The sequence below is a fragment of the Oreochromis niloticus genome, linkage group LG8 (assembly GCF_001858045.2).
Source record: "Oreochromis niloticus isolate F11D_XX linkage group LG8, O_niloticus_UMD_NMBU, whole genome shotgun sequence".
Taxonomy (NCBI): domain Eukaryota; kingdom Metazoa; phylum Chordata; class Actinopteri; order Cichliformes; family Cichlidae; genus Oreochromis; species Oreochromis niloticus.
This window is the reverse complement of record NC_031973.2, coordinates 25,512,413-25,534,057: the sequence shown is the minus strand read 5'-3', so window position 1 is coordinate 25,534,057 and position 21,645 is coordinate 25,512,413. Positions and strand designations below refer to the sequence as shown.

Below are 21,645 nucleotides of genomic sequence, written 5' to 3'. Positions count from 1 at the left end.
AATTGCTGCCACACCGCCACCTCGGCCTGTGCTTCGGGATTTCTGGTAGTTAGAATGACTCGGGGGTGTTGATTCATTTAAACTAACATACTCATCCTGCTGCAACCAGGTTTCTGTAAGGCAGAGTAAATCGATTTGTTGATCAATTATTAAGTCATGTACTAACAGAGACTTGGAGGAGAGAGACCTAATATTTAATAATCCACATTTCACTGTTTTACTCTTTGGTTCAGATGTGGATACTGTATTGTTCTTTCTTTGTGATTTTTTATGTTTAAGTTGTTTATTGCTGGTTTTTAGTTTGTTTTTTTGTTTTTTTGTTTTGCTACTGATAACAAGAAAAAAGCCGGTCCTGCAATGGGCTGAACCATTTGTTAATGGTAGAGGGGGGGAAAACTATGCAATATATTCAGTTTTAGCATTTATATTCACTGTTGACTGTAACTACGCTCAAACTGTTAATGCTATCTTATTTTAATAAACAACACTGTCATATGCAAAACTGGGGTGGCACTTGGGGTGGCAAGGGATCATTTTAGGGTGGCAGTTGCCACCCCATGCCACCCTTCTAGATCCGCCCCTGGCCTTGAGGCCACTGTTGTTGTGATTTGGCGCTGTATAAATGAAATTTAATTGAATTGTCTGGTTTAAGCTCCAAAAGGGACACAAGAAAAATGCTTTGCTTGAGACTTCAGAATGAGACCTCACTAACCAATGGGTGACCTCACAGTGGCTTTGTCCATCTTATACATACAGGCTATATTTAGGAAGTGTGAGGTGAGCCCCTTTGGTGGGCCATAGAGCCAATACAGAGTAGCTGCATTGGGAAAATATATGGAGTGAAACTAATACGATTTATTTAAGAGAAAAAACAATACAGTGGAGGGTGAGGGGTCAATGTAGTGATCATGCTGGTCCCAAACCAGGATAAATGAGGAGTGTTACATCTTTGCCAAGCATATGGATCAAGAATCTCCAGATTGGTCAAGGCCCAAACAGAGGCAGATGATCAGCAGTGGCAATGCCGAAGAAGAAAATTTAAGGGAAATAACCGAACGAGTTTGCCAATACTATTGTCTGCCATTATTGTTGTTTTTCTGTTTCTTTTGTGGGAGTGAACAGTTGGTAGTGTTACCCAAACTCAGTTAGCATCCAGGACAAACTTCCACACAGTAAGTAAAAACACATGTGTAGTTATTATGAACAGGACAGTTTTTTAAAATGTTGCACATACACACTTTTTAGGTCTGCATGTAGTGTATTGTTATGCTGTTGGTTCTGTAAACATAATATGATAGCTATTTCAACTTATTAGAACAAATAAATGAGGGAGCTCTGGCAGTAGCAGTAGAGGACATCAAAGTTAGGTGGTAATAATAACTTGAAATATAGTTTGGGATTCACCTTTCATGAGCATAATTCAAATTTTTTCCCCTGGGAAAATTTTTAAAGCATTGATTACTTAACTATAAAGATAAACTTTATGTAACAGCTGAATTGTCATGACACTTTAAAGCCAGTTCAGCTTGTGTGCATCAGTAATGCTAATACAATGACACTGTAAAATACACCGCTAGTTTACATCAATTTAGTGCGATCATATAAATAATGACCTCTATGGTAAGTAAAGCTTGGTTGTTGCTGAAGTTTGTGAGGTAAATAAAACAGTAGCTAAAGTACATAGTGTAACCACAAGTTTTTCAGTTTGGTTACCACTTTCTGCATGTTTCCTGTTTTGCCCTATTGGCCGAAGAGGCAAATTGCCAGAAAAAATAAAAATGAAATCAGATAACCCGTTCCCTACACTTACACCATTGTCTTTTTAGTTTTTTTTATCATATAAAAACACCACTCACCCGGTACTAAACTCTTTAAATGGACGAGTTCAACACTCGAACATGTATAAAAAGCCAAAGCACTGACAGGCATTACTGTTTCCTACTGCTGCTGACATATGATTGGAAAACTGCTTTTCAGGGTCAGATGCAGAGCGTGTGTTTGGATATGATACCTGCGTGGGGTTGTAGCCCTGCAGCAGTAGCAGGTATGGACAGTCGTGAGGAGGGTGAATAGAGTACTGTGTGGTGTTATCGTCACTGCTCTCCGTCTCCTCCCTCTCCGACTCCTCTCCTTCCTGCTCACCTCTCGGCTTTGACGGACAGAGGGTCTCTGTTTTGGCCCCCTCGGAGGGAGCTGCAAGGCTGTGAATGTGATTCTGTTCTGGATGCTCAAAGCTTTGCACTGACGTTTGATTCAGGCACTCGCTTTCATCCTTGACACGTTTTTCGTGATCTGTGTCGTGTTTGGTCTCTAAGAGGTCCATCTCACTTTTGCTCCTCCACAGTTTCTGGCTCCGGCTCATGGTTCTCTCTATGAGGGTGGAGGTCACTCTGGAGCGGCTCTTCTGCAGCTTACGAGCCTGAGCATTGATACCTAAGAGGGAGATGAATAAACAAATAAGAGAGCTGGGAATAGCGTTCTAACTACATCCAAACTGAGCTGCAGTAAAAATATACAGAGCTCAGGGCTAATGGAATGTGGTGATAGAGCACCACCCATTTTTTCTTCCTGAAGCAAGGTGAGGTGTGTGTGAGCCTCGGTCATTTGTCCATGGTGTGTTTATGCCAGAATGAACACAGAGAAGCACCATACAGGAAACAGACCTCAGTGGAAATAAAGACAGAGCTCATGGAAAAAAAGGAGAAAAAACGTCATCCCCGCAGCAGGCATCTACAAGCTGACACCGATAGAAGGCCATCACAAGCTGTGCCATTCATAAAAGCAAAACACATAACAGGACACAGTCTTACACTACGAACACAGCTGTGTCAACCACAGCTGGGCCCCCTAGTAGAAATGATTGTAGAAAATAGTCCAGCCAGTGCTGTTACAGTACCATGGAGCGTTTGTGTTAGGTATCTGTGGAAAGTTCTGGTGTTTTTCTTCTGTCACATCATGCCTTGTAAAGCCAATGAGATATTTTAGCAGTGTAAATCTTTTACAGCATTTAGCAGCAAGCAGTTAAGTACAAAAGATAGGGTGTGTCACTGGAAGAAATCTAATTAAACAAGTGTGTCTGCGACATCCATTACATTTAAAGTTTTAAAGAACATTTTAATGGAACTGAGAGCAAATGTGATCCCCAAATTTCTAGCAGAAATTGAAAAGAAAGGAAAAAAAGAAATAGTAGACCTATTAAAATATAGCTTGGCCTATGTGGCTTGGCCTACTTTCACTGGAACAACAACGTGCCAACAAACCACATTTTTACTGTGAGAACTTTAAAACTGGCCTTAACACTGACAATGCTTCATTTACTGGTGAAAACTCCTATTCCAGGGCATGCACCCTGGTTCAGGATGTGGTGTAGTGTGCAGTGATCACTCCCTATGGCCCTGTGGCTATAGCGTACCAGCAGTGATGGTATCCTTCTCTTTGGATGTCTTCTCCTCTACTGAACTTCTCTTCTGGATTTCGAATCGTCTTGCCAAACCGTCTCTGGGTTTCCACAGCGACTGCAGGAGGAGGGGTTTTTCATGGTCGCCCAGTACTCGGAAACCTTCTGTTCTCCAAGGATGATTACTAATGGAACCAATGGTGTCACAGAGAACGTAGGACTCCGCTTCCTCCTTTCTCAGGCCATACCTAGATCACAGTTAGCCATGTTATCACCCTTTCAAACCCAGAGACAGAGCACTGAAACAGTAGGCAGCAAAACACATCAATTTCTACTGAGACTGTCTCACCTTTCTGTCAACAATAATGGACAATATCATTAATTCTCGTGAGACTTTAAATTAAACATTAAATTCAGAAGCAAAGCTAACGTTAGCAAATAACCAGCTAACTAATAGCAAACATGATGCTAAACATGTCACCGTCACACTGTATACAGAATTATTACAGTTCTTAACTCAAAGTTGCCTAGCTACACAGGCTATACAGCTTAATTACATTTAATTGAATTCACTATTCATTCTCTTTTTGGCTCTTTTTGGTTTCCATAAGCTCCACCCAGGAAATATTTAGCATTATAACTTCTAAAGGTTTGTGTTTGCTTGTTAGCAGCGAACTATGCTTGTTTCTTCACAGTGGGTTTATTAAATGTTTCTTGTGTAAAACACCCTTCTGCTGTGTATAGAAACAAAATTCTTGAAAGAAGTGACTGCAAATTGCAAAACTTAATACTGAGCTCAAAAATGCTTGCACAAATGAGAGAGACTGTTCCTGAGTGCAATATTAGCTCATCACCAAAAGCAACCGCTTTCACATAAGTGTTTATATACATTACATTCAGTACTATGTAAAAATGCAACTAATTTCTTTATACTTTACAAGTATAATGTAAAGGAAGTGCAGCAGTTTACTGATTACATTGTTTTTCTATCCAGGTTTGCTTATCGCATTTGCAAAATGTTTGGTATTATTCATTATTATTCCTTCCTTAAGAATCACTTTTTGAGCTCTCCACTGAAACAATTTCTGATGATGCTTCAGTGAACAGTAGATGGTTCAATTAAAGGGTGAGATGCATCTCTCTAACCCTGTGTCAGGTTTTTCCAGTTTCTTAAGAACATGACTTTTAGATTATGTTCATCTGGCACATCTTCTTTCATCCATCACTTGTCCAGTTTCCTCAACATTTTTTAAGGACACACTGCATAGTGCTGAGATATGTCAAATTTCAGGCTAATATTTTTCTGGGAATCACTCTGTTGGTACAAAAATACAGTTTTATGCCCCTTAGATTTTGTTATCCTTGGCACTTTTGTAGGTTCAACTAAAAAAATGGGAACAAATTCTGTCCTTGTGACAGGCTGTTAGTAACAAAGTTTACTGTTCTTTGCTAAGTTGTCTATTATGTGTAGACACAACACTGATTCATCCCTTGAATTAGATTCATTTATCAGTGTTAAGTGGCTTTAGAAAAAAACAAAAAACCCCCCAAAACTTTCCTCTGAAAATGGTCGGGTACAAGGCCTGGACTGAATCAGCAGCTATCGTCAAGAGGAAAACTAAAAGACCTTTAGAAAATCTGGAGCTCTATTGCTAATAAAAACACAATTTAAAAGAAAGTCTGCATCTTTGGAAACAAAATGCAAATAAATCAGCTGAGACTCCAGACTTTTGCACGGTACTGTACATACTTTACAAATTATCAATATAATTTTGACTGATAAACCTTCACTGAAAAACAAACACTAGGTCAAATAAGTCAAACTGACTAACTTACTGTTTGCTAAGCCAGTACTCTACTGCTAATGTTAGCAAGCATTGCCTGTTAACTAAATCTTCAAGCCTTTAAGCCTGCTTCACTTTTTCATCTTTTTATGTAGAGGGCATACATCCAACCTAACAAATTTAACATATCATTGACAAACTATTATGTGTGCATATATTTCTTAGCAACTAGTTGCACATTTGTCCATACAACAGTATTAATATTTAACTTTGGAGTTGTTTTGTGCTTGCTTGTTGAATGTTAATTCAATATTCACTTTCCTTTCGGCATTCATTCTATTTCCATTGGCCCCTGAGGGAAATATCTGTATTTAAAGATGCTAAAACCCAACTTTCTTTGCCAGCTAGTTGCTAACTATGTCTGTCTTTGTTGCCGTGCATGTAGTGGGTTTTTAAGAGCTGGAAATAGGTTTGCTGGGAGTAAACCAAGTAAAAAATGCTGCAGGCCGTTAGAAACTCAACAATTAGCTCCAAGAGGCTAAAATGTTTGGTATAATTAGTGGAAGCTGTAGAAACAAGGGGTAATTCTTAGTGGTTTCTTCACTGTTGGCACCATTTTTAACTTTACATATTGTAATGGGTCAATGGTTAACATTAAAAGAATTAATGCAGCTTTGACACATTTGTCTTCCAGATGTAACAAACCCTCCTTTTATTCTGTTTCTTTGAAGTAGTCAAAGCAGTATCTTATGAATATTACAATAAACCTGTTTTCATCACAAAAAAAAGAACTCTTTGAGACTGTTTGCTGAACCGTTACTAAATGTATAATGTAGTAATGGCATATTTAAATGTCACTGCTCCAGAGAATTATTTTCACTAAGAGAAAAGAGTCATGATTTACTCCTTCCTCTACAAAGTGAATACCGCTTGCATTAATCATCCCATTATGTTTTTTGGCTGAAATATAAGCAAAGGCTGACAGACACTGATTCTCTAGAGGCTGCCTCGGAGCTGGGCCGACATTGGCTGTCTTTAACACAAGCCTGTGGTTTTCTCTGGTCCTTTTCAGCAATACTAACTCAGCGGCACTGTGTGCACTATACTGCAGTTATAACAAACAGAGCAACGGGTCAAATCAACTTTGTTCATCTGAAATATACAATACTAATCACAGAAACATAAATGCTCTAACCTTTCATCAGCCACTATAGCCGGTCTATAAAACCATTCTGACTGCTTTGATATACAAACTCCGCTCCAGCAGAAGAAGCATATGGATATACATAACTTAGCCAGGCTCATGAGCAAACACACAAAGCAGGCACACATGGCAGGCAGACGCACGTTCCCAGATAACATATGGTCTCACCGTTCAAGGGCCTCTTTGACAAGCTCTTTTGCACTGGAGTGCGTGGTGGCGAGGACGCTTTTATAGTGAGCTCCTTCCAGGATTTCATTTCCAAAGATCTTCAGGATTCCTGGGGCAGTTATCTGGTTGGACAGCTCAGATGGGTCTTCTGCAATTAAAGCATCTGCAGAGATCACTGCAGAAAGGGAAGGGAGGTTTAATGCTTTTCTCAGTTGTGGTTTGGTAAAAGGCCAAACTTTTACATGTGATTACAAAAATTATTTTTTATTAAAGGAGCTCCATATTTTATTCTTAACTCTGCTAGAGTAGCTTTGTATGATTCACATTTAGTAAATTCTATATTTACATTTTTTTTAACCTCATTCTTTAAGTCAGGTTTCCTCTGAGTTGCTGCCCATTAAAAAACAAAAGGTTTGAACAGACGGTTGGTGGGGCTTCTGTGCTCAGGGCCAGTTTCGGTATATCTACTCTGTCTTGATATCATATAGAGCCAAGAGTAGAAGGAAAACTGTGAGAAATTGAGTGGATAGAACAGCCTGAAGCCTGAAAAAGTATAACAGGTCCCCCTTGACGGAGCATTAGTAAAAAAGTATGCAGTAAAACAAGTTTAATGCTAACTGATGCAGTTTAGGCTGGCTCCTCAGCTTCTCTTTAGCAGGACTGCCATTCAAAGCCATTTTAACCAATTTAAGAATGCATATTTGCACTTGAATGAATGCATTTTGTTTTTGTGACATTCCAAAAATTGAAGGACAATGTAATAAAAATATGGTGAGAATTAATGTACAGTGCAGTGGTTCCCATATAGCACTTTTTTACTCTACGTGAACACTCAAAGCACTATATAATCACACTAGCATTTATTTCTACATCCAAGTGCTCTCTATCTAACATTCTCACTCCAGTGAACACAATGGGAGCAGCTCAGGTTCACTCAGGTTCAGCATCTTGCCCAAGGACACTTTGGCTGGCTAGGAATCAAACTTCCTGCCTTCCGATAGTAGATGACCTGCTCTACCTCCTGAGCCACAGCCACTTACTGTACATCAGTGACCCGCTGATGAATATTGTCCACGACTTCTTTATAACACAAACTGCACAATTGATGCGGCCAATTGAACTCAGTGGTATTGTTTGATTTAATCAAAACAATTATTATTAAAATGAAAACAGCAGAGGAAGAGCTACTCTAACTTTTATTTTCTAAACTGGTTCAGCCTTTAAAATACTGCATGCAAGATTTTGGTATAAATCTAAAGAGGTTGCAAACTAGTGCCAAAATAGCCCTGATGACATCATTGCGGTCATCCTCTTGCACATCATCGCAGAGCCACAAGTGATTTATGCTAAATACACTAGCTGTAGTATCAGCACCCTTCCGATGACAACAAATCCTGAGTGTAAACATGCAGAGAGAAAGTAAAGTCAGTGCAACGTACTGCTTCCCTTCCTGGCGTGGACAGACAATGATGACTTGAGTCCTGCAGTCAGTGCCATGGAGCCTGAGGTGGAGGTGGAGGTGGGGGTGCGGAGAAAGACACCTGAGAGGCGGTGGGTGTTCCGACGAATGCGGCTTTTGCAGGGCTGTCTTATGGCCACACCCTCAGCAGATCTGCTGGTGGATGAACTTCCAGTGGATGAAGCTGAACTGCTAAATAAAAAAGTAAAAAAAGAGTGTTTGAGAAAGTTTTTGAACACTTACCAGCTGGAGGACTGATAAAGCCATCACATCGGTTCAAGATCAAGGAAGACATGTTTGTGTCTTCAATCAATCAGGCAATCATCAGCCACAAACAGAGGAACCAAAACAAAGATATTAGAAAAAGCAAATTGAATCAAATCGAAGATCCATAAAATATCATGTCCATTCTCCAGAGCAGCACATATGCTAGGCACATACCGTTCTGTCCGTAATGCAGTGCTGTCTGGTTTCCTTCACCATGCCTCTCTAAGCTCTCTTGGGACATTAATGAAATAATCAAATGTTGCTTTACTTCTGACTGAGCCTCTAAGCTACTTATCATTATGGTTCAAAGGTTCTCTGCAGTTACGCCACCACTTGGAAATAAACGATTTTACATGTCAGATTAATAATCTTAGCACTCCTAGTTAAAGTCTTACATGGCACATAAGCAGTTGCATTAGAGGATAATGAAAGCTCCTTCAAGTTCTCTCAGCTTAAAATGTGGGTTTATTTGTAGAAGAAATATGCAGTGGCATTTTTTCAGTTTGGTGTTCAGCTTCTGAATCAGGCCAATAGTCTTTAAAAAGGAAGAGGAGCACCAGTAGTTGAGTTCATCGTAGGGCAGTGTGTGTAGTGTGTGTAGTGTGTAACAATACTGCAGGGCTCTAGTTGTACCAAACCTAAGTTCATGTGTCCACGTTGAATGAAAAACCATTTGCCTGAGCTTTTTCAACTTTGAACTGAACTTCAGTAGGACAGTATCATTGTCCATGTATGTGTTAGTACAGCTTCACTGCTGGCATCTTTTTGAAACACTTGTCATATGGTTGTGTTTCTTCAAGGGATAAGTCCCTGTAGAGCAAGGTGAATTTTGCTGAATATCTTTCATTTAAAACCTCATTTTATTTTATGATGAAATACTTTTGTAATGGCTCTCGTTGTGTACCTATAGTTTGAGTTTTCCTGGTCTTAGCTGACAGGTTTGGTACTCAGTGTGGTCTTCTGCTGGTGTAACCCATCTGTTTCAAGGTTACATATGTTGTGAACTTGATTAGTGGTTATTATTTCAGTTTGTGGTCTTCTTATCAGCTCAAAGCAGTCTGATCATTTCTTCTGAGCTCTGGCATCAACAAGGCATTTTCATTTTCATGCCACATCTAAAGTCCCTTAAATCATCATTCTTCCCTATTCTCATGATCAGTTTGAAATTCAGTAGGTCACCTTAATTATGGCTAAATGGCTAAATACACAGAGTTCCTGCAGTGTGACTGTCTGATTAGATATCTGCATCAATGAGTGGTTGAATAGATGTATGTAAGATGTGCGCAGATGATGAGCGCAAAATTGATGACTCTTCCTCAAGGTTTTGGAGAAGTAAACCTTACAGTAACAGTTTATAGTGCAGCCCTCAACTGTAATTAAATGATATTTCAATATATTTTATTTGAAATAACAATGGAAGTATATTTACATACAAATACCTAAGAAGGTAACAAGTCAGATTTTACAGGGAACAAAGAAATAATTATACTGTAGGTAGAACTTGTGTATCTGTCATTTTAAGTTCTATATAGGTAATTTAAAGTACTGTGTAATTTCCCTGTACTTTTTAGAGTGCGAGCTGCATTTTAGAGTTGGTTAACCTTGCCTAACTTACAGGTATTTTACAGAAAAGGAGACAGAAATTATCCTGTAAGTAATTTTAAATATGGCCTAAGTGAGCTGTGTGCAATTACCTGATGGTTTTGTGGGAAAACAATATTTCCCACCTTACATCACAAGTACACTGTGTTTGTTCTATACATATATATGTATACATACTTTTTTTCATCTTTACTTTTTTCTATTGGTATTTAATATTCATTATGTTACAGTGCATGATAGATTTCCAGTTTTCCAGTTTTACTCACGCTGTACTTGCTTACATAATATAATATATAATTTGTGTCTCCTTTCCTGTGAAATACTCAGAAGTTTGGCAATGTTAGGCCTCTAAATAATCTGCCTGCACCCAGAAAAGTAACGAAAAGTAATAGTAACCTTACACTGTGAGATGTTTGTTTTTCCATTAAATAACTAGGAAGTTATGCAGTATTTAAAATAAAGTATTCATTAATTAAAATTACTTACATACTACTTAAATTTACTTAGAGTTTGCTTCCTATCAAAATCTGACTTGTTGCCCACTTATTCAAGTGTACCAACCATTAAGTATTTGTATCTAAATATAATTAAATTGTAATTTCAAATAAAATACATCAAAATTCCATTTAATTACAGGATGATCATACCTTTAGTGATGGCCATATTATAAAGCATTACCACTCTTACTACTGTAGGTCTGTTAGCCATGGATGACTGCAAAACATTACAAAAAAAGTAAGAAGTAGAAAATTGAACTATGAAATGCTATAGGAGAAGTAGACTGACAAATGCATGTAAAAACACGACTGAGCCAAAAATGACCCCATTCAGTCACTTGAAGGTTAAAATTCCCGATCAGTTCCTGTTCACAGTGACTGATACTAATATTACATGAAATACAAAACATCCAAATCAAAAGAACGAGACAGAAGTAATCTTGCACTTGGGGATACAAATGTTTTGTCAGGTGAACAATCAACATAGACCTGTTTTTGTTACAATTAAAGTCAAGTTCACAGTTCAAATACGCAAAGTCTGTCAGTGTGAATGCGGTCCTCATAATTTGTTATATCCAGTGGCTTAGAGGATCGCAAGTTCCAGGACACATCAGGTTTGAATACATAACAGCATGCAACAACAGTCAGACAGCATGCCTAACAATACAATCAAATGAGAGGAAGTACGAAGACAGAAGTAAAGGTGCACTGAGGCAGGCAAAAGTTTGGTCAGGTGAACAACTTGTTAATTAAAGTAGTGTGCATATGAACACAATTTGGCACGAATACGCATTCGTTAGCACGTGTTTCATACTCACTGCTGAGAGCCATCACTGGCCTTCCTCCCCAGCCTGACAAACCGTCTCTTTGGGAGTGCTGCAGGTAAGTTCGGGGGTCTTGGCGGTAGAGAGCGCAGCTCCTCAGAGGAATCTTTAATCCGACTCATTCCTGTCTGATCCACCTGGTGCTACGTTAAAGTTGTTTTACTCTAAATTATCAGAGTGGGTTATTCTCGTGCTCCACTGGAGAACAGCCGGTGATGCCTTGCATCATTCCTGACATGTTCCATTCAGGAACGGAGGCGCAAATTCATCCATCTGCTGCTTCATTTTCCGGAATAAGCGCTGCAGATGTTTCCAACCCTCATCCAGCTGTTGACGGACTGCTCAGTCCAACAACAGCGACGAAGCTTCTCCAGTTACAACTTCATCTCTTAACTGTCTCTGGGACGCTGACACGTGATTGAAATATATCTTACTGATGTCATTCCGGGGAGCGGACACATCTGATGAACACTGCTGCCATTATGACGTATTCTGTCCGCTTCCAAAGGAAGCAGCTTGTTTCAAATTCATAACGAACCCGCTCTCCAGATGTGTTTCGACAGCGCAACTGCCTGAAAGTGCCAAGGGTGCACACACCCGCCCACCCGCACTGAAACTTTCAAAATAAAACCTTACTGAAGAACTCGTCTGACCTTTTAAATCCCAGCTTTCCCAGGACTGCACTGTTTTTCTTGCTGTGAAAGTGCAGACGTGCTAAGTTCACGTCTGTGCTTGAAGCAGACAGAGGAGCTCGAGAAATGAGTGAATCCAACATTTCTGTGTCCACCACTCCATCTTCTGGCTGAAAACAGATCACTGCAGGATTTTTATTAATGTAGGCCTATTATTTTAATTTACAGTTACCGATTTTTTCTTTTATTCTTAAATCTAATAGGTTCTACTTTTACAATGATTTACCTTTCAAATGAGTCCTTATTTATCTAATACAGGGCCTGGGTGCAACCCTTCAATACCAACTAGTCAAAGCCAAAGTAGTTCTGATTTGCGGTCCCACGAAAAAATGAAGATTTGAACAGCAGATAGTCTTGATGCATTCTCAATCATCCAGGAAAGTAAATCTCCAAAAGTTGAATCTGTTCATCTGGACGTAGCGTTTTGTGGGAGAAACGTTTCGTCACTCATCCAAGTGACTTCTTCAGTCTCAGCTGACTGCAGGTTTCCCCAAACCTTATAACAGTACATTTGCATAATGACTGAAACCAGCCCACTGAAGGAACAATGGGCTGTGAGGTCAGTTCCTTAATCATAATTATGCAAATTCCCATGACCATTGATCAATGACTGACCAAAACCCACTGATCAAAGAACACTGATCAATGGCCATGAGTACCATTCACAGAGAGTTGGGGAATGGCTGCAATCACAGCATTGTAAGATGGCGAAAGATGTACCCTTATGCGCCAAAAACTGGTCCACCCCAAGGATCGGGTCCCCCGACACAAACAGAGTAACATAGTGCACGCTGTTAAGTGCCAGGAGGATTGCCAGGATTTATACATCGGGGAAACCAAACAACCTCTAGCGAAGCGGATGGCACAACACAGAAGAGCAACCTCATCAGGCCAGGACTCTGCAGTTTATTTACACCTACAGGCCAGTGGACACTCTTTCAATGATGAGGATGTACACATCCTGGACAGGGAGGAACGCTGGTTTGAGCACGGAGTCAAGGAGGCCATTTACGTGAAAAGGGAAAGACCATCTCTGAATCGAGGAGGGGGCCTAAGGGTACATCTTTCGCCATCTTACAATGCTGTGATTGCAGCCATTCCCCAACTCTCTGTGAATGGTACTCATGGCCATTGATCAGTGTTCTTTGATCAGTGTGTTTTGGTCAGTGATTGTTGATCAATGGTCATGGGAATTTGCATAATTATGATTAAGGAACTGACCTCCCAGCCCATTGTTCCTTCAGTGGGCTGGTTTCAGTCATTATGCAAATGTACTGTTTATAAGGTTTGGGGAAACCTGCAGTCAGCTGAGACTGAAGAAGTCACTTGGATGAGTGACGAAACGTTTCTCCCACAAAACGCTACGTCCAGATGAACAGATTCAACTTTTGGAGAACAGCAGATAGGTTTCTGCTTCACTCTAAAAAATGAAACATGGGCTTTTTAAAAATTAATTCATAGTTTTATGTTCAATATACTTAAAATTGTTAATCTTATGTGTGTAATTAATATTTTTAAATTTGATTTAATTAATTCTAAACCGTTTTAATGTTAAATAATAGTGATATTTTCAATTTATTGAACACATTTAATTAAATCCAAAGAGCCCTTTCCACATCCTTTCTGAGCATGCGCAGAGAATGAAAAAAATCTTCGCGCATACGCATTCGCCTTCTTCATCTACGCCACAGTGTGCTTTGGCCACGTGTCTGGAAAGAGGGATTAATCATGATTCATCCGCTGGAGTTAAGGTAATTTCTTCGTATTTTTAATAGAATATAATTTAACTAGTACTTTGCGATAATATATGGCGTATATTTTTCCGGTAAATATATGGGCCGTGTGTGTTCTGTAGGTTTTAGCATTTTGTAGCATTTAGCTAGCATTGGAAACATTGATTTGCATATTCGATGTTACTGCACATTTGAATATTGCCCCATCTGCGTTTAAAATTTCATTCGCACTCCGAATAGCACACTTATTTTATTTGTTTTATTGCAGTATCAAGTTAGGAGAATGTTAGCTGTCCACTGCTTACTTAGCTTCGCCTGTGTGAGTGTGTCATGCAGGCGACCTCTGAAGGTGACCCCCACTTACCCCCCAAAATAAAATCAAGTATACTGGGTGGATAATGCTCCGTTTGTGTCGGTTTGTGCTGTTAAAATCATCATTTGTATCACTATGGTGTCAAAGTGATTACACTTTTATTTCATAGGTCATTCAGAGTTCACCAGTCCAAGCAACACAAAAACGGCCCAAAATAGGACAAAAAAAACATGCCACAAAATGCTCTGCTTGGTTAGTGCTTGTTTGTGCCGGTAAAATTAACATTTGTGCTGCTACGGTTTTGCAGTTATTAATGTTTTAGTTTTTCGCGATGACGTAACGGGCGTCGAGCACGCCCCCCGTGCTTACGGGCGCGAGTGAGCGTCCGGGTGATGTAGATGTCGTAGGGAACGCTCGCTCGCACCCGAGCATTTTGTGGCATGTTTTGACCTATTTTGGGCCATTTTCGTGTTGCTTGGGGGGGGGGGGCTCGTGAACTCTGAATGACCTATTAAATAAAAGTGTAATATCCTTGACACCGTAGCAATACAAACGATGATTTTACCAGCACAAACCGACACTAACGGAGCACTAACCACCTAGTATACTTGATTTTATTTTTGGGGGCAAGGGGGTCACGTTCAGACTGGGCTGCTCCGGTATATAATGGTAAACGTGGTCACATGAGCAGAAGACAATCGATTGGAGATAGAAGGCATGATTTATGAAATGAGTTACAGAAATGTTGGAGCATTTGAAATTTAACTTGTATTATTAATACATTTTAAAAGAAACAGGAGTGTTCTTAAGTTTAGACCATCTCCGTGCAACCCCTTGCATGTGTCTCACTGTACACGATTTTTTGTGGTTTTCTTTTTCTCTCAGGTTGCTGGTTGTGGAATTTGGAGCTGTGGAGATTTGAGCTGTGCTCCAAAAGTGCATGTAAAGGTACAAAATGCTTTCATATTATTTACTTTCTCCTTAATATGCAATTTTACATTTTGAATTCTCTTATTTGGTCTTTTAGGTTATAAATGTGGTGTTGTAAGCTTTGCTCTTTAAGTGTATCTAAAAGGTACCAAATTCTAAAACACTTGAGACTTAAACACTCAATTCTTGGTCTGAGACGCTCCTATCCGTGCACTTACAGTCATTGTCTTTGTACTTTCAAAACATGGGGTGGTCTTACGACTCATCTAAGTCGTGCACATGTTGCTAAGCCCTCTCACACTGTAGAACATGTTATTTTGACTTGTCCTTCTTGTTCTGAAAGCCACATATCAACAAGCAGAGAATGCTTCCTCCATATTAATAAACATCTCAAGAGGTTTGAGACAGTAGACTGTGTTTATCAAAATTGTTCTTTCAAAACTAATGTATATGGTACTTTCCAGACACAAGAGTAGAAAACATTCATACATGCATGCTAAGATTTCAAAAATGAAATAGTGAAAAGAACTGAATTTACAAGTAAAAATGATCTTTCTGAGGAGTCTGCAGATGAACGGTCCTCTGACTTGCATTGTGAAGCTGGTGTAGTTAGTGAAAATTTGGAGGAAGCTGTAGTTAAAAACCTTGCCTTGGTTTTATTGACGTTGGAGGTCTTTTCACATGTACCAACATCAGCAATCGACAATTTAATCGAGGGGCTACATTTTCTGTTCACTACTTCTGCTTTACCCTTAACAAATAGTTTAACTTTGGCTGTTCTCAAGGAGCATAATATTGAGGTTAGTGCATTGCTAGTGAATGAGTTGTGCACTGCATTATACACTGGAAATCCACTACTTAAAAGTATTGCAAAAGGAGGATCACTTGAAACAACATTTAAGCGCGAGAAGTTTTACTATGAAAAGTTTAATGTTGTTGAGCCAGAGGAATATGTTCTAGAGGAAAAAACAAAAACAACCTTTCAATATATTCCACTGCTAAAGTTATTGGAGCAGTTACTTCAACGTGAAGATATTGTTGCAAAGCTAGTTGACATATAATCTTTATGGGAATGAATTTGTAAGCTTCTCATTCTCTAACACAAAATAGTGCTTGCTTGCAACGTGTTGCCCCCTAATGGCAGAAAACTACACACTGTCACTTTAAATATTAGAATAAAATCTGCTTTGCCCTTTAGTATATTTTGGAAAAGCAGACATTTGTGAAAGTAGGTGTCTGCTGTGCATCCAGTTAAAAACCATATATCTAGATTGTCAACTAGCAGGCTACGTTACATTACTGTGACATTGTTTCTCCCTGCAAGTTGTGAAATGAGGGTTATAAATTCATCTTTATGGGGAAAAAGCATGTTTAAAATTACTTACAAACAATTATGAATTGGTTAAACAACAATAAAAATTGTCTTTTTATGTTTGTGGGGGTCTCTACTAACATCAAAACAGTAATTGCCCTGCATGTGTTGTTTTGTTTAGAGTTCCCGAATCGAAGTGAAGTGTGAATGCATCCTTCAAGCTGTGATTATATACCTGAATGAGAACCCTCAAAATATCATCAAAGAGTACATGGTAAGTTTATTTTTAAAGGGATATTTTCACCCCTCGGTAAAATTTTGACTGTCATAATTCCCAAAGTTTTGTAAGTTGAAAAATGCTGCCAGATCAGGCATTCTCCTGATCTGGCAGCAATCAGTTTTCTTTAAATTAGCTTACAACAATAAAGTGCATGGGAACTACTAGGATTTTGTTTCCATTCACTTACATTGTTTTATGCTGAACTAAAGAAAATAACCCTGGTCAGCACAATATTAATATTATTATTAATAATATTATTACTTTGGCACAGGTCCATCTGAGTGAGGTGTAAATTAACTCTTCAGTCAGTGTAGAGGGCAAAGTACTCACCACCTGTTGTGTAGCAGGTAGCATCCAGCTGCTGCTGGATTCCAACCCTTCATCTTACAGCCATTTTATTGTTTTTGTTATCCTTTCCGTTACAACTCACACAACTATTGAAAATGCCCCCTCCTTGGCCAACTTGGTTATTTACTCCAAAGTCACATTTTATCTCAAGAGGGTTTGAGATTTGCCGTTTGCCCTGGGAATGTTCGCGAGAAAAATGTGCTCATAGGGTGTTTCATTAGCATCGTGCGGCTGTACACCACACATGGTGGGGTCACCCACAAGTGTCAGTTTTTTAGTTTTGTTTTTGTCATTCGATACGTGTGCGGTCTGGAACTCTCTCGGCCGTTTGAAACTCCTGCCATGTGAACCAGGCTTAACGGTGTGCACCGCTGCATGCTCCTTCTGCCCAGTCCATGTTTCATTTCTCTTCTTCTTGGTCTTTATTTGGCGATAGTCTTAAATCCACACTTTTCTTTGGTCTGTTCTCCTCAGTCTCATTCAGGGATCTGTGTAATTATGGTAGTGTGGACCATTTAACTAAAATGGAGTGAATAGACAGATGATGGGATGACCAAAATACAACGGATTTAAAATATTTCTGTCCTTTTCAGGATTTCAACGTGATGAACGCTGAAGAGCTCGAAAGGATGGATTTGGGGTGTTTATAAAATAATCCACGAAGGAGCACAGCCTGATGACTCCCTTGAAGATGTTGGCATCATTATCGAGAGATGCACCGTCTTGCAGGATCTTCACGATGTGGCGAGCAGGTGTGCACTTTTGTTTGGGCTAATTAACTGCCTCAATCTGAGTCACCCAAAGCCACTTCGCTACACATTTGAGTTCCTCCAGAAGGTGCTCATGGGACTGGAAGACAAAAAACTGTCTAACAAAATACAAGTGCTGAAGAACAAACTCTGCCAAAAGGAGACGCAATGACTCTTCCAGATCGAAATGTCCCCCAAAATAAGTGCTCTGTTTTCTTGCTGACTAAAAGTTTTACTGTTTAAAAGTTTATAAATATATATATGTTGATCCTTGTTTGTAAATATTTTGTCATAGCTTTTAATATTTAAGAGATTTACTGAATGCTATTTTTCTTTTGATTGTGGAAAAGAAAACGTAATTCAGAAACAGAGTTTTTTGAACTGGGGACAAAATTACCCAGATGGATATATTTTCTTGTTTCACAACATTTTCTTCAGTTTGAGTTGCTGTGGTAATTCTGCAGACTGTAGCCATTGCAGACCTACAACTGTAGATCCTGAAATCATTCTGTCAGGTTTGACATCCTACTCCTCACTACACTGTCACTTAGTTGAAACTGGAAAGTTGTTTCAGATGTTTACATTTTGTTTTACACACTTCATTTAATGTTGCATTATGCAGTGTTGTTTCCTTCTTTAAGCTTTGCCTCATTAAAGGCTTTTGTTCAAGTTGTTAAAGCAACACAATTTTTTTTTTGTATTTACACTTCATATTAGCTCTGGTGTACCAGGTTTCCATTGTAGGTCAAGGATCTTGAGTGTTATAAATGTTAAAGTGTATGTGCAAACAAATGTGAAAAGGTTCTAAGGTTGTCACCTGTACTAAAGTTAAGTGCTGGATTTTTGGTCTTAGCATTTAATTAAGAATATTTTGAGATTTGTTATATGCATTTTTTTTTAATTGTAAAATTATGATTTTTATTATAAAATTTATTATATAATAGAAAACTTATAATTCTGAATCAGATTTTTGGAACTGGGAACTAAATTGTCCAGATTTACCTTTTTGTGTCACTTAAGTATTTTCTGTAATTGCATTATACAGTGATTTTTAAGTTGCTGTGGTAAATCTGCTGATCTGACTAGAATCACAAGTTGTTGTATTGAATTTGACATCTTACAGCACACTACAATGTCACTTTGTTGAAACTCGAAAGTTGTTTCCAGTGTTTAAATTTTGGTCATGCACTTTAAGCATTTAATATTGCCTTATGCGGTGTTGTTCCCTGTAGAAGCTTTGCCTTGTTAAGGCTTACCGTAAATAAAGTTGTTGATGCAGCACCCTTTTTTGCATTTACACTTTATGTAAGCTTTAGTGTAAGAGTTTTCTATTGAAGTGCAAGGATCTTGAATGTTACAAATGTTAACGTGTGAGCAAGTGCAAAAAGGTTCTTGAGTTGTCACCTGTACTCTGTAGTTAAGTGTTAGACCTTTGCTGAAGACCTCTGAAAGGTCCAAACACCTAATTACGATGTATAGATGACAACTCAGGAACCTTTCTAGACTTGTTTTGTTGATACCTAAACATTTAGCATATAGATGAAACTATTCATTAAATCATTATTAATCAAATTAATTAGGTCCAAAACACAATCTAAATGGTGCCATTAAATTCAAATTAATATTGTCAATTGAATCTAAAGCAATACAGTTAATAAAATGAACAAAGTGTTTAAATTCTAATTAATAGTGTTAAATAGTAACAATGAAAGGAAAGCTGTTGCTTTTATAGAACAATTTCACTTCTGATATACATCACCATTGAAATTGCAGATAACAACCATATTGATTTATGTTTAATTGACCAGGTTTTGTGGAAAAGATTGCCTTAACTTTGTCAATTAAATCCAACGTTTTATTTCTTAGAGTGTTGAGATACAGTAACATCCCCTCTGTATGTAACACACAGAGCTAGTATTTTTTTTTTTTTAAAGTGTTTAAAGCTGCTTTAGCTTTAAGCTCGAGGGATTGTTTTTGGATATGATGCCATTACTGGAATCTTTGCCCATCTTTAAGTGGACCTATTATGGAAAAAACAATCACAGTTGAGTTGTGAGCACAACGTTTAAGATACTTTTGTTAAACCTTTAATAACTAAAAAGGATTTACTGCTTGGTAAATCCTTTTTAGTTATGAAACCCTGGAACAAATTGCTGACTTATGTCATCATCAGGGGTCCTTGGTGTGACAAGAAATGTTATAATGCTTTTATTCGGTGTTCTCAGTAAAAAAAAAATAAAAAATGTTAACATATAAAACCAATGTGTAAAATTAGCGGATTGCCCTGAATGCTCTCATTTAAGTTGCTAGGTAGAAGACATTTCTTGCTATAACTGGCAAACTCACATCACAGTGCATCACATGTGTTTTTTAGTTTCATGTGATTCCAATTTCGTAGAAAAATATAATAAATAATAAATAATAAATTAATTCTTTATTATTATAATAAATATAATGCGAGGTTACTCAAGACTTTTCCACAATATTGTAACTGAGATTTAGTTACTCAGCCCATAATGAGAGAAGAAAGTAGCTACATAACAAATAAGATCCGCTCCATACAAGCATTCACCAGTAGATGTAAGAGCTAATACAAAATTACACCAGAATGATAAGATACAAGCTTAAAGTTGCTTTTTCTGTTCTTTCCACTCGTCCGTCAGAAAGTCTACCACCAGCTGTTTTGTTTCGGAGAGCTCCAAGAGCAACACCACGTGATCGTCGATTAGAGACATGACCACTAGATGGTGCACTGTGCGTTACAAATAACCGAGTGTGACACCCTGAACAGAAGCTCTGCTTGTATACTGACATTGTTTATAAGGGATTCAAAAAATTGAAAACCTTACATGAAATTATTTCATATGTATATGTATTTTTAAAATCCCTGTATAGTAGTTATTTAATTCATGTTTTTGTTCAATTCACAAAGGCCACTTTTCTCTCATTAATTCACTTTAAACACAAAAACATCAAACACCAGCTGGTGAGCTGAAGAGAACTCCCTCGTGGTTTGCGTGGAAAGATAAATGGTCTGTATAGCCCCTCTTGGATAACATGACACTTCTGATACCTGAAACTTGTAACAGTTCCTGTAGTGTAAACACTATGCAGGACTTACCCCGCATGTCACTGCAAGTTCACACCATGCAGGTTCTCTCTCGTGTGGACTCGTTTTCTTGCACTTCACTGGATGGGCTATCCATCTTATCGTGAGCAAGAAAGAATCCGCCTGTAGGCCAAGGTCAGGCCTTCTCAGTACATAGGAGGAGAACAGAAGGGCTTAAGATCTAGTAATCAGATCCCCGGCTGGAGAAGGAGGAGTGACACCTGCAAGCAGGAGGCTTAAAAAAGCTTTACAGCCCATACCTCACAAACTTAACAGTAGTTAAGTCAGTGCTGCTGTTTGTGGAACGATTAAAAATGCCTTTACTAAACACAGAACTCCCTTTCTCGACCACTATCTCCTCAACAGAAAACAACACATCTGCTGTGCTATGAGCCAAAATAAAGAACACTGTGCTTATGTTGACTCTGACGTCTATAGTTTGACCTGAACTGACCTGCTGGAAATACACTGCATGACTCTGGTATTTTAATCAGTTTTGACAAAAACATTAGCTTACACAGTTTAATCAGAGGTGTCACCAGCACAACTCATATATTACTGAGTGGAAAAAACTAAACTGAAGTTGGCTGTGCTGATTTGTGGGACATCTGATGTAGTGTGCACATTTAAACACGGGATCCAAAGGGCTGAGACAATTAAGGATGATTTGGTGGACAAAAAGGGTGGATGGATTGACAGCTAGTTGTTTTTCTATAAAAATTGCAAAAATTTAAAATTAAAGATTTTAATTTCTTACAGTGTGGAGTTACATAGACTCCTGGGTGTGTTCAACAGAGTGACAGGTGACAGGAATTGATGTATGCTGGTGGTTTTAACAGAGAACTTCACAGCTCAGTATCTCAGCATGACCAAACCCTTAAAATTTTAAACAAGAGACTCGTGTGACATTTTCCATCATTGTGGTACATTTTCATGCTGCATTTTTTTTTTTGTTTTGTTGTTTTTACCTTGCTTTA

At 38.5% G+C, this 21,645-nt stretch overlaps 1 protein-coding gene across 2 annotated transcripts in view; it reads right to left on the bottom strand.

The window, feature by feature from the left end:
* Positions 1 to 12,025, bottom strand: part of radil2b (Ras association and DIL domains 2b) — a 38,022-nt gene extending 25,997 nt beyond the window's left edge. Inside the window, exons 1-5 of one of the 2 annotated variants that reach the window (XM_005447950.4) lie at positions 11,197 to 12,025; positions 7,993 to 8,204; positions 6,554 to 6,728; positions 3,413 to 3,645; positions 2,012 to 2,433 (exon numbers count right to left, since the gene is read on the bottom strand). In XM_005447950.4, coding sequence (XP_005448007.1) covers positions 2,012 to 2,433; positions 3,413 to 3,645; positions 6,554 to 6,728; positions 7,993 to 8,204; positions 11,197 to 11,324 — 1,170 coding nt within the window. In that variant the 5' untranslated portion in view covers positions 11,325 to 12,025. The remainder of the gene's footprint in view (positions 1 to 2,011; positions 2,434 to 3,412; positions 3,646 to 6,553; positions 6,729 to 7,992; positions 8,205 to 11,196) is intronic. The other variant, XM_013272196.3, reaches the window with a different exon arrangement.
* Positions 12,026 to 21,645: the final 9,620 nt, after the last annotated feature.